At 38.0% G+C, this 13,134-nt stretch overlaps 1 protein-coding gene across 1 annotated transcript in view; it reads right to left on the reverse strand.

The window, feature by feature from the left end:
- Positions 1-1,509: 1,509 nt before the first annotated feature.
- The window catches only part of LOC139720537 (UDP-glucose 4-epimerase-like), a 33,050-nt gene continuing 21,425 nt past the window's right edge, over positions 1,510-13,134 (reverse strand). The window contains exons 5-9 of the mRNA XM_071631890.1: positions 8,886-9,065; positions 7,995-8,175; positions 6,285-6,448; positions 3,424-3,538; positions 1,510-2,041 (exon numbers count right to left, since the gene is read on the reverse strand). Of these exons, the coding sequence (XP_071487991.1) occupies positions 1,992-2,041; positions 3,424-3,538; positions 6,285-6,448; positions 7,995-8,175; positions 8,886-9,065 (690 nt within the window). The 3' untranslated portion in view covers positions 1,510-1,991. The remainder of the gene's footprint in view (positions 2,042-3,423; positions 3,539-6,284; positions 6,449-7,994; positions 8,176-8,885; positions 9,066-13,134) is intronic.

The following is a 13,134-nucleotide window of genomic DNA, read 5'->3' on the forward strand; positions in this document are numbered from 1 at the left end:
CGAAAGCACCCATTTCATTATTTTGCACTGAATGTATTAACAATCATTTTCTTTTGATATTGCCAAATACTACTTTTGCTGTCAGGTAGATGTGATGGCAAGCACCACTTATAAGGATCACTTGAATGATTATTACATCACAGATGCTTATCTCGGTGAATTTAAAGACCAACATGCTCTGCTGGTACTAAAGGTATTGTTTACCATTGGGAGCCGTGATTTAAAAAGATGTTTGAGTTATCACATTTTATGCCTATGTGTAGGTCAATTGTATCACAAAACATCCTACCATATATAAATTCTGCAATAAAGCCTAAAACATACAGAGATATCACTATTTTTCTCAATAAACCATAACTGTAGATGGTTTATTCTAGAAACTTAATTATAACTACTGTTCACATTACGTATATTCAACAATACTTGAAATTGATTATACTGATTAACATTTTTACATTGGTTGTTTCTTTCCCTAACTCACATTTTAGAACTACATGTATTTTTAATGTTTTTGTTTCATCAGCAAATAGTAAAGAATGCTTACATTATAAACCAGCCATAAAGGCACATGATACTGTACAATGACTCTAGGCAGGAGCCCTACACCTGGTTTTGCAAAGGAACTACCAGTGAGCAAACACCATCTTATCAATTTGGGTAATCAGAATTGCATCAGAATTAATATATACTATATACAGTAAACCTTACCTACAGGCCGCCGCACACTATACGACTTTCGGTCGCACAACTGACAGACTTTGGATCCGAAATAAATCACAATAGCCTCAGAATAAACATGCTTGTTTATTTCAGATCCGAAGTCGCTAAGTCGTACAACCGAAAGTCGTATAGTGTGCGGTGGCCTTCCGTCAAATCTATTTGGACTGAAGAAACAGCTTCGATTTAGAGAAAATTCAACCTATAAGGAATTAAAATCAATAAAATAGGACTTGAAAAGACCTCTGACAGAGGTTATTATTTGACTTTAAATGCGAGGTTGACTTTTAAAGCAAGGTTGACTATACTTCTATTTTTCTTTGCTAGAGAAGACATTCCAATTGTAGAAAAGAAAAATGATAAAAATATGAATATGATATTCAAAGTAATGGGTGTCAAAGCAATTCAGCCATTTGCCGCAAGGTTTGAAAACATATTTTCAACTCTTTCATTGTATCATAATTTACAAATAAGAAAATACATCTCTTTAGATTTTATTTTGGAGTACAAGCAAATGAAACACAGAATATGATTAAATACTCAAGCATTTCAGCATCTTTGAGTCCAATTTCTTACGAAGGCAAAAAGAAAAAAAAACATCAAAGGCAATAATCCAATAACAAAATAACAAGCCAAAATTTTCACATTAAAACATTTTAGCAAATAACTAAATAATGAGCGAGAAACGTACATGTCACTGTGAGCTGAGAATATCACCAGGTATATTTTTTATAATACTTACTACTATGAACTTTTCTTCTTTCTTTGTTTTGACAGGATCCCATCTCTCTCTTTTTTTTTAACAGGATCATTCAAAGACACAAAAGATAGCACACTGGTCATTTTAACTTGTACAGTTGGAATTTATCTAATTACTGTAATTACTAGAGATTCAATTACAGTCAATAAAACATGTGTTGAGACCTATTCTTCCCCCCCCCCCTTCTTCAGAAGGTTGATAAAAATGAAAGAATGCTGGGGTAAATTAACAAATGCATGATATGTATCAAATTCTCAAGGTGTCCTAGAAACACATGCCTCAAAACGAAATAATAGAATATGTTTCAACACATCATTGATGGCATTCATTCATCTGAACATAAGACTCATTACAGATATAAATATACTTACATCTCTTTTAATTTCAAACCACTTTATTGCAGCTGGAAGTGTGCACCAGAGGAACATATCTTGACACACATAAACGGGCCTGTGATTCAGTCTGGACCCTAGTCTTTTCCAAAGACTGCCAATCAATAATTTGTAACCTGCCATCACTCGTAGCCGTTTGGATTCTGCGACTGCCACCGCCAGAGGTCTTCACCTGGTTTTAAAGACATTTTTTTTTATAAAGACAATTACAACATAGAACAAAAAGAATTTGAATTTCAGACAAACTGCAATCTTTCACACTTTCTCCTATTTGACAGACAAAATAAACATAAACTGCAGCCTAGCTTCAGACTTTGAATATGCCCACTTTGTTGTGAAACCAGCTTTGAGGCAGCAGAACACAGTATTTGCTAGGATCAGCTATATTCATATGCATTTATGAAAATGAATGTATACATTGAATCCCCATTCCCTTCTAATCCCTCTCCCCAAACAAAAATCAAACTAGAAATACCATTGTCACAGAACAGAGAACTATCTCCTCAATCACCAAACTATGGGACTCAAGAGTATACCATGATTGACAGAAAAGGAGGGGGGAAAAAAAGAAGACAAAAAAGACACAGAAGTCCAGCACTCGGCTGACTATCACAAGTCCACCTTTCATACATTCTTGCAGACTATGACTATTACCCAAGAAGATAGCAAACTTCGGGGGGGGGGGGGGGGGGGGGGGGGGGAGGGATGGTGTCCACAAAAACCTTTCAAGTTTGTCAAAAATTGTACTATGCTTTTTTTTCAAAAAAGAACATAAAAATGTGACAGCTGACCCCATCTTCATTCTTAGTCATTAAGAAAGTACATTCACTTTAAATAGGATATTTGGAGTCACAAATTTCTTTATTTCTTTATTTAATTTTTTACTCCCCAATTTGAGGAATCTGCAGTCCACTGGGGGTCACCAACCTATTTTCTCACAGCACTGACTACTACACATAGCTTTATGCAAAAGCCTGCATGACACATTTCAAACAATAGTGAACATGAAGAATGAAACATCAACATATGATAATAATCACAACTGAAGGTAATCAGTTACTCTATACGCCATATTTTATGCGAGTTAAATTTTTCGCGACTCGAGACTTCCTGGCAATTTCGTGAATGATAAATTCGCAATTGTGGAGTGCAAGACTGAATGGAGATATGTGTGTGTGCACGCTACATTCATGTCGGGATTAGAGTCACTACTTTTGCATGTCTATAAATTTGCGAATAGCACCTGAAGGGCAACATTCACAAAAATAAAATTCTCACAAAATATTCAGCATATCAAAAGCTTGCTGACTAGCCTCACTTCATGGCGTATTATATTCATAGAAATTTAAAGACCATCTTTTCCTGTCATGTTTTTCATCTTCGTAAGAACACCTGTGTTATCAAATGCTTAAAGGATGCTAATATCATGATACAGTTATTGATGAGATGACATGAATTTTCCAAATACAGGCACATTTTCACGTTCCAGATTTTCCTGCGATTTTCCCCCTTTTTTCAATCTTTCGTATTTTTCAACATGTACAAAATACTCACACATCTTGTCGAGATCTCTCGCAGCCTTCCACTCCAACTCCTTCTCTGCCAAGGCAGGGTTGCCGTACATTGCTGGAACATCCCCTTCTCTCCTTTCTGTCTCTTCATATGCAATCTAGGAGCAGAGAACACCCGAAATGTGTGATCAGAGCAAAGCGGAAAAAGACAAAGGGGCAGGGGATGAAGAAGAGAGAGAGTGTGTGTGTGAGAGTTAACCCTTTACATGCCTTGAATGTGGACAGGTTCAGAAGACCCTGCAGCATTAAACATGGTGTTTGAAATCCCTGGTACATAAAAGGGTTAAAAAAGACAATGCTCTAATGTGCCAATCACAAGAGCCTACCTCTTCACAACCCTCACACTGGTGTGCACACAAAAGTATAAGAACTTCAAATTATTGGTAAACAATGGGAAATAGAAACCTCTACCCTTAAGAATCACTGCTTCTTGGTAACTAAATGACTAATAAAATCTGATGTGAAGCACACAGTTAAAAAAAAAAAAAAAAAAAAAACATGCATGAGTAATTTTTCACATCCAGCCAGGTAAAATTATGCATGTCTTTAACTCTGCAGAATCAATGGCATAGAATGCTTTTTATATAACAAGAAAAAATATTCAAATACTTTTTGTTTTTGCACTGCTTCCATGAAATGTAAAATGCTAAAAAATGTCTACATTGTAAATATTTCCACTTTAGCTGTACTTCCTAAACTGATTGATTTCATGTCAACGAAGTAGATTTAACAATAAAGAGGTCAAGGGGAGACTTGTAAAGGTGATGACATCATTACTTCTTTCATTCCTTTTTTTTTTTTTTACGTGACTGCAAACAATATTGCTGTTGCATGAAAATATTTGAAACTCTAAAAATTCCATTACTTCTTTCATAGTATTAAAGTTACAATTCGGATGAAACACTTACTCTTCTATTGATTCGACTTTACTCAATCTTTTTGAGCTTGCCCTTATTCTGTTTATCAAAGTAAGCCTGGAAGATGGCATGGCATTTTTTCATTTGAAGCTTTTAAATATATATGATTTTAAAACATATAATCTTGCAATTCTTATGTATATGTGTTCAAAAGGTTTATTGCCCTCCAATATTTCTTCTACATTTTTATTGAATAGTAATGTTTATGTTTATAACACCCATCATGTTAATGATTATCATTTATATTATGTGAGAACAAATATTTCTAATACAATCTTTTATAAAGGTCCATTAATATGGACCGAAATACCATTTGATTTGAAAATGAAACCGTCACTGAATAGTTTTAAAAGGAATTATAAATTTTTACTCCTGAATTCATATTCTCATTCAGAATGATTATTTCAATTGCACCAAAATATGTCTTTTGATTTGTTCTTTTGTTCTGTCCTTTTCTTTTCCTCTTTTAGTTCTTTTCTATACTCCTGATATATTGTACACAGTGTTTATGTTTTCTAGAGGTCAGCGACTTACAAGGCTTATTGCTCTTCTCTGTTGACCCCCCATTCACATGAATTTACGCATCGGTTTTTGTTTTTGAGCTGTTTTGTGTATGTGTGTGTATTTCTTTTGATATTCTTATATTTGTATCTATGTGTTTTCATTGCATGAATTGTTTGATGATTTTATGTCAAATGGAAATAAACTAGTACATGTAAAAAAAAAAAAATGTAGTCTATGTTGACAATTACTAACTCATTGGCACTTCTGCTAGAGCCGTGCTTCCCAACCTTCTATAACAGAAAACCTATTTTGTTTCATACATTTGATTCAGGCAATATTTGTTTCATAAAAATTATTCAGAGGCCCAGCTAGATCATGTATCTTTTTACCATTGGCGGACACTGAGGCCTACCTGCAACAGCTTCGAAGCGCAGTGTTAGAGTACTACAGTGCACTCCCACTATAACGAACAAGGTTATAACCAAATTCCTGTTACAGCGAAATAAAAATCCAAGTCGAAAAATTATCAGCTATATGCGTTTTTTATTGTTTATTTATTCGGTTATTACGAAATTTCGATATAACGAAAGAAAACTGCCCATCCCGAATACTTTTATTGAACGTGAGTCCACGGTATTACTAATTGGCACAAATGTCTGGAAAGTAACTATAGTGCACTCCCGTTATAACGAAATGCTCGGGACCGGCAGTTTTCTTTCGTTATCACAAAATGTCGTTATAACCGATCAAATACAATTCTATAAAACGAAAACAAGGAAGCCAAGCATATATGATATTCTGTTTGTTGAATACTCGTCATACACTGGAAAGCTATGTGAACAATAAAACAAATAGTTATTCAATTTCAGATACTTTATTACAATAACGCAAGTTCCCCTCGGAAACTGCGTGACACACCAAGTGAACACACAGTGTTGTGACGCGTTCGCCCATGCAGAGACGCTGTAAATGCTTGTTCCGCTACGTATTTTCGAAAGCAATCCTCAGTTCGTTATAACGGAGCACATTTCTTTTGTTTTTCTTTGTCAGTGGCATTCGGAAAAGACTTCGTTATAACGAAAATTTCGCTATAACCGTGTTCGTTATAAGCGAATTTTGTACCATAGACTTTAATGGCGATAATTTGGGGACCAGAAGTTCTACTTCGTTATAACGAAATTTCGTTATAACCGTGTTCGTTGTAACAGGAGTGTACTGTACCAAAGAACACAGATTACTGTACCTATTCATCCTAATCGATATTGTGTCATCATGGTCTTTCTATTGAACTAAGATGTTGTGACTCCCTACTAGGCTGGCTAACTTCATACACTAAAGAAAGTCATCCCTGGTGAAAAAAGAAAAAAAAAAAAAGCCTAGCAAGTTAGAGCAAAGTGCCATGGCACATGACAGGTTAAGGCACCTTGTTCCCTGAAGCCTTTTCCATGGCCTTGATCATGTCCAGCACGGAGTAGAAGTTTCCTGAGCTGAGATTGTAGACCTTGAGACCACACCCTTCTTTGAGCTTCTTCAAGGCCGCTACATGACCAGTGGCTAGATCAACTACGTGGATGTAATCTCTCACACCTGCAAGAATGAAATCATTGATAGCCAAAAAATAATGCTTTGTCATATAATACTACCAATTTTACATGATGATGAATGTTTCTTAAATGTATACGTTACATCTCAATGTACATCTCAATGGACAGAAAAGGAGTCATTACACATTGGTAATCTCGCTCGCCTCAATGAGCAAAGATATTACAGAAAACTGACACGGCAGCGGACCACATCAGGAGGATGTTTGTGTGTCAACTGATGTTCCTATCCCTCTAGATGTTTTGGGGCTTTTGCAAGCACGGCTGCTGTTTGTGTTTATCTTGCTACAACTTCAGGTCCAGAACCCTCCTTCAAGATGATAGAGCCCAGATAAATGAAGGTGCTCACTGTTTCCAGTGGCGTTTACCCTAACCAATAGGGTTGATAGGGTTGATCACACAATCACAATGAAAATTGGCACATACATTACCTGTCGCAAAATCTGCCAAACTATAATTTTTTTTCATAATTTATATCAATTAATATGCATGAAATCATAAATTTTGCTCTAACTCAGAAAATAAAGCTACTCGCATCCTAATTTTTTTTTTTTTTTTTTTTTTTTTTGGGGGGGGGGGGGAATAGCATTCTTTGCAGCATTCCTAATAAAAGAAAAAAAAATCTTTTTTCCCCATACTTCTAATTTCTCTAAAAGCTATATTTTCCATTAGTATGTATGTGTCTTATTCTTTCCACATATCTATAATGACAACAGCAATAATCTAATGCCTGCAGATAAGCAACATGCATTGGCTTTTTCACACAATCCCAATAATTACCCCACAAATATGCCCAAGAATTGCACATAGAAAAAGCTCACTAATCATAGCCTTTTGACAAGGCCTCGTGGCTGAAGATTGAGACTAACTCGCCACACCGAGCACTGCGAGAAACGGGCAAACGTGAGACCGAGTGGCGCAGCCACAAGGCCTTTTGAAACCTGGGCTTTTTTCCCTACCGCCTGCCGACGAAGGCGAATATGAATTGGTATTCACGAGTCAGAGTTGGTACGCTAATAAGGACATGTCAACGCTGCGCTGGCAATGCAGGCAGCTACAGATGAGCGAGCCGCCGACATGCATACTTATATGCGTATTCATTAGATGCGACGGCGTGGTGAGCAATGCGGTCGCTGATTGGCTGCTACCCTTTTTGGTAGGAGAATCGGCGAGAAACAAGGCTCAAGATAAGAAATTCATGTCAGGTTTCAAAAGGCCTCGCAGCTGCGCCGCTCGGTCTCGCGTTCACCCGTTCCCTCGCAGTTAGTCTCTTTTTCAGCCATGAGGCCTTGCCAAAAGGCTAACTAATCATGGTCAATGACCCTGAAGACTAAACATTGGATGAAAAAAAAAGAAGAAAGAAAGATGAACAAACATATTTCTGCTACCAAAACAAGGTCTTGCATACAGTGTATTTTTTTCCCCCTCACTATCCAGTACACAACTTCTCCAAATTCTATCAAGGCTTCACTTTGGGGTTAACTCGGTTCCACAAGGAAAATTGTCAAAGAGGCAGTATCTGTTTAACTCACCTGTGCCGTCCGGTGTATCATAGTCTGTGCCGAACACTTTCACACACGGTCGCTTACCCACCGCAACTTGGGCAACAAATGGCATGAGGTTGTTTGGCACTCCCTGGGGGTTTTCTCCAATCATGCCCGACACATGGGCCCCAACGGGATTGAAGTATCGTAATAGAACTACGTTCCACTCCTATCAAAGTGAAATCAGATGTGATTTTTGGGAGAACCGTAAATTTCTCTTTAAATTCCTTTTTGCTGCAATTCCTAATGTTAGCATTTTCTCACTCTTCCTGCTATTCAAAAGCACAAAAAAAGGTATGATTCCAAGTGTGTGACCGTTTTGGATACTTTTGTTTTTGGCATCGTAAATGCACATTAAACTTACTAAACATCTGGTAATATCAGCCAGCTTAATGTTTTTATCCAAAAACTCTCTTTACATCCAACCACATTTGCAAATTCTAGATCATACATGGTTTGAAGCACATCAACAGAAATATTGCAAAATAAGACATTGCCAAGACATCAAAAATAATTAAAAGTCTTTGATCACACTATTCCAACATGAAGACAAATAAAAAAATTACCAAATGCCATCAAGCAAGAGGCCCCAGGGAATAAACATTTTAAAACATCATCTCTGGCATCCTTTGGAAAATTAAAAACACACACATTAGTAAACAAATAACAAACAAAAATTTCAGCTATGTAAATACTGCTGGAAGTTTCCATTCTGTAATTGAAAATGTGTTTTATAATTTGCAACTACGCACACAACATTTGTATCTTTATCGCAAAACTGAGCTTGGAAAACCAGAGTAGCTGTAATTTGCATGATCTTGTGCATCATCACAGCAGGCAAAAGAAAGGAAAAAATGTCACCTTGGCCTTTGACCTTACCTTCTCTGCTTTACTCAGATCCTTGAGGATCTCCTCAATGAAATATTTGGTCCTGCCGTAAGGATTTGTGATGCCCTGCCCTACACTGTGCTTCTCGTCGATGGGAAGGTAGTCGGGATTACCGTACACCGTCGCTGAACTCGAAAATATAATGTTGTAGCACTTATTATGTTTCATTACCTGGGCAAACACATAGAAGATACAAACAGGGAAAAAGAAGAAGGGTTGTGATGATAAGTTTAACAGAAATCAGTAATTTAGTTTTTAATAGATGAGGTGATAATCTTACTGGCTTACAAATCTCCAATTGAAGTCCAATTTGCATTTGTATTCAAAATGTACTTGTTGACATGTATCAAAGCACCATATATATTTCTGTGAAAGCAAAAGAAACTTAAAAATTCTGGAACTTCATTTTATAGAAATCTGAATGAAACTCCTACCATTACTGTCTTAAAGGACAAGTCGACCTTCATAGACATGTGGATTGAGTGAATGCTGCAATATTAGTAGAACACAGCAGTGAGGGTTAGAGGAAAATTGGACAACCCGTTTAAAAAAGTTATGAATTTTTGAAGTTTCTGCTCAGTCACTGCTGAATGAGAAGACTATTAGAGCTTGTGATGTCATATGTGTACAACGATATAAAGAAGACATAGAGAAAATTCAACATATTTTCACTTTTCTTGCATAATAAAAGAACACTTGATATGCCTCTTTCAGAAGGCAGGGGGAATAATATTACCCTTAAAGGTAGGGAATCCCATTGGCACGCCTTAAATGAAGAGTTGTATAAATACAGTGGTATGTTGAAGAGAGTATAATTTTAGAAACTCCCATAAAGTATTGAACATGGGCGTAAATCCCGGGGGGGATGGGGGGGATATATCCCCCCCACTTTTGAAGGAGGGGGGGATGGCCTGTACAAATATCCCCCCCTGAAATTCTCCCAAGAAGAAGATGTAGGAACAAAAAACAAACAAAAAGGGATGTGGTGATATTGATTTCAGCATGATGGATTATTGCATAGCCTATAATCTAGGCGGAGAATGCAGTTATTGTCTTTGTAATTTGCTGTTAAGCTAAACGTATGATGCAGCGAGATGATTGTCTTTGCCAAGCGATACATCTGATGCGGCGAGACTACGAACAGTGGACGCATCTACCGCATCCGCTAGGCGCCACGATCGGTGGCAGTTTTTTTTTTTTCCGAGAAGACTGCCACCGATTAAAAAAAAAACAACGACAAACAACTGGATCATAGGCACTGTATTCGCGCGCATCCACTGTTCGTAGTCTCGTCGCATCAGACCAGCTGCATCCCCACCTAGGTTATAGGCTACAAACTGTAATGCATGAGCCATGACGTTCGCACGCCCGCCTCGTGACGAGAGCATACTGCTGTGCTAGCAGCGCTCGCGTACTTCTCTCGCACGCCAATGCATGTAGAGCAATATCGACCGTAATGCATGCTTCGGATGTTGAACTACTATTGTAGCCACACAACCAGATGGCAACCAGCTGCATGCAACCAGGGAGGTGCTCTTCCCACCTCCTTGATGCAACACTGTCTGTAGGGCCATGGACGTAGGCAGGGGCGGATCTAGCTTTTTATAAAGGGGGGGGGGGGGGGGTTGGGCAGTATGGGAGGGAGCGTAGCGAGCGAGGGGGGGGAGAATTTTTGAAAATCTGTGTGTGAAAATGGCATTTTCTTGCTAAAACACCACTAATAATAATAATAATAATAAATAAAATAAATACATAAATAGAAAAAAATAAAATTACAAGTTTAAAAAAAAGATAAGATTTTTAAAAAATGGTCCCCGGATTTTTTTTTTTTTTTTTTTTTTTTTTTTTGGGGGGGGGGAGGGGGGGTTGCAACCCCCCCCCCCCCCCCCCCCCCTCTAGATCCGCTTCTGGTAGGCGTGAACGAGTGCACCATGCCGAGCGCGATACGACTCACGTCGAGCTCCGCATGAGTTACCCAAAGATCTAGATGACAAACGAGTTCGTTAACAGCCTTGTACGAGTTTCAGTCGTAGGAATTGCAACACATTTACCCTCTCCATATTGGCAGTGATTTTGCTCAGTTAGTATAATTCGTTTGCCTCCAGAAAAAACAAAAGGAACGGGTGACGATTACCATATTTTGCCATATGCAAGTACCTCCTTTAATCTAATGAACATTGCTTTAGATTAATGGTTCAGACCTATTAACCAGATTTCTTTTTTGTTTTCATGGGAGATGTGCAAAAAACACAAGAAAGTTCACCTGTTAACAAACATACATCAATAGATTAATAAGACAAGTTTATTCGCAGCCAATTTTATTGATATGCAACATTCATCTCACGAACAGAAAAATGGATTCTTTAATCCCTAATTAAACAATCCCACAGAAAAGGCAAGACATTCTAACAATTTGCCAGAATAGTACGAAAAGATTTTCACTTTTTTTTTCCAGTGAATAGGACCTACTTGGAATTGAGTACTGAAGCAGATATTGTACCTTACCAAATCATTTTCACACGTTGGTAAGAATGTATAAAACCTGAAGTGCCGTGATCCTTAATGAATTTTACAACTGTATTTATGAGCCTGTAATGTTGTTCAAAAATAACGTTGCTTATCATGTCATTGTGCTTAGTAGGGGCCAGATATGAAGCCATTAACTTGACAAAGATGGAAAAAAGGTGAGCAAAATAAATAGAATTATCTCTACGAAAAGGAAGGGCTGAACTCATTTTGATTTCTGTAAATATGAATGGTGTTTAAATGGTAATAAAATATACAAAAGAATCTTTAAGAAAAGATCTCAGGAAATTATTCAAATTGTCGGCATCATATGCTCAATTATGTTTGAACTTTCAAAGGCTACAGTATGTAAACATCTGATAGACCTGGGCTTCAGAAGTGCTCTGATATGTAGGCCTATGTTGCGAGATTTATAGTTAGTAAACGTTGGGTTGTCTTCAATTAAAGTACGGTTTGCTTAATCTATTCCTGTGAGGTAACTGAAGTTAAAAGGTAAAATTTCCTTCAATACGAGATGAACATTCAAGTTTTCAATCTCCGCCTATACGGTCCTTATCAATAACCTTGCGTTTCTGATAATGTTTATTGTTTTGTCATTTTGTCCCCCAAGCAATTCCCGAGATGAGGACAAATCTCGAACTTTCTTTATGGAAAGTTGGACAACTACCGCCAGAATTATGCACCGGATCGCTGAATTGCAATCATAAATATGCAAAAGCTACTGGGTCCCTTTCGATAGACTTTGTACACTTTTGAGATCGACGTTTTATTTCCTTATATTTATCAAAGAGTGTGCAGCAGATCTTTCACTTACAAAAGCTCCCTCATAATTATGCAGAGGCGTCGATGGAGGGGGAGGGGGATGGTTCCCCCATAAAAGTATTGGGGACAAACAGATCATTTTGCTCCTCCTCGTAACTCCCGAGATGTGGAAATGTTCTTACTTTTTTTGATAGAAGACTGTCTAAATATTTCACCCAAAGATGGCTAGATTTCAATTCTGAAAATACAAAATCTCCCTCGCGTAAGAGGGGGATAGGCCTAACCCCTCCCATACCCTCCACGTTCAATCATTTCTACTTAATACACTTTAGATTGACAGATTTCAAAATGTTTCATCCAAAGTGTGCACCAGGCCTGTTACTTCGGTTTAAAGAAATGCAAATGTTCCTTGGGTGGGAGGAGATATCTAGATACTTTCAATTAACGGAGGATCCCCCCCCCCCTAAAAAAATAGTATACACTTCTGGATTGAAATTTCCCCAGACTACATCATAAATGTGTTTACGAGATATTTGTTGCTGCCAGTAATTGCCGGCAGTTGCGCCCGGTGCGCCCCCATCCATTAACTTCCAAAGCGAAAAAAGTACAGCTACAAACGGCAGTTTTTGGACTGTAAAATGTCAAATTTTTCAAGCTCGCTCGCTTCGCTCGCTCGCATTGAATCGTCATGCCATTCTCCTGATGTTGCTGCCGGGTAATTGCCAGCAGTTGCGCCCAGTGCGCCCCCCTCCCCCTTATTTTTCAAAGCGAAAAAATATAGCTACAAACGGCAGTTTTGGGACTGTAAGATGTCAAAATTTTCAAGCTCGCTCGCATCAGGGAGGTGGGAAGAGAAAGACCTCCCTGCTCGCATTTAATCGTTATGTCATTCTCCTGATGTTGCTGCCAGTCATTGCCGGCAGTTGCGCCCGGTGCGCCCCCACCCCCTTAA

The sequence above is a fragment of the Diadema antillarum genome, unplaced genomic scaffold (genome assembly GCF_040938485.1).
Source record: "Diadema antillarum isolate AM-2024a unplaced genomic scaffold, OU_Dant_1.0 scf00000128, whole genome shotgun sequence".
In the NCBI taxonomy this organism is placed as follows: Eukaryota; Metazoa; Echinodermata; class Echinoidea; order Diadematoida; family Diadematidae; genus Diadema; species Diadema antillarum.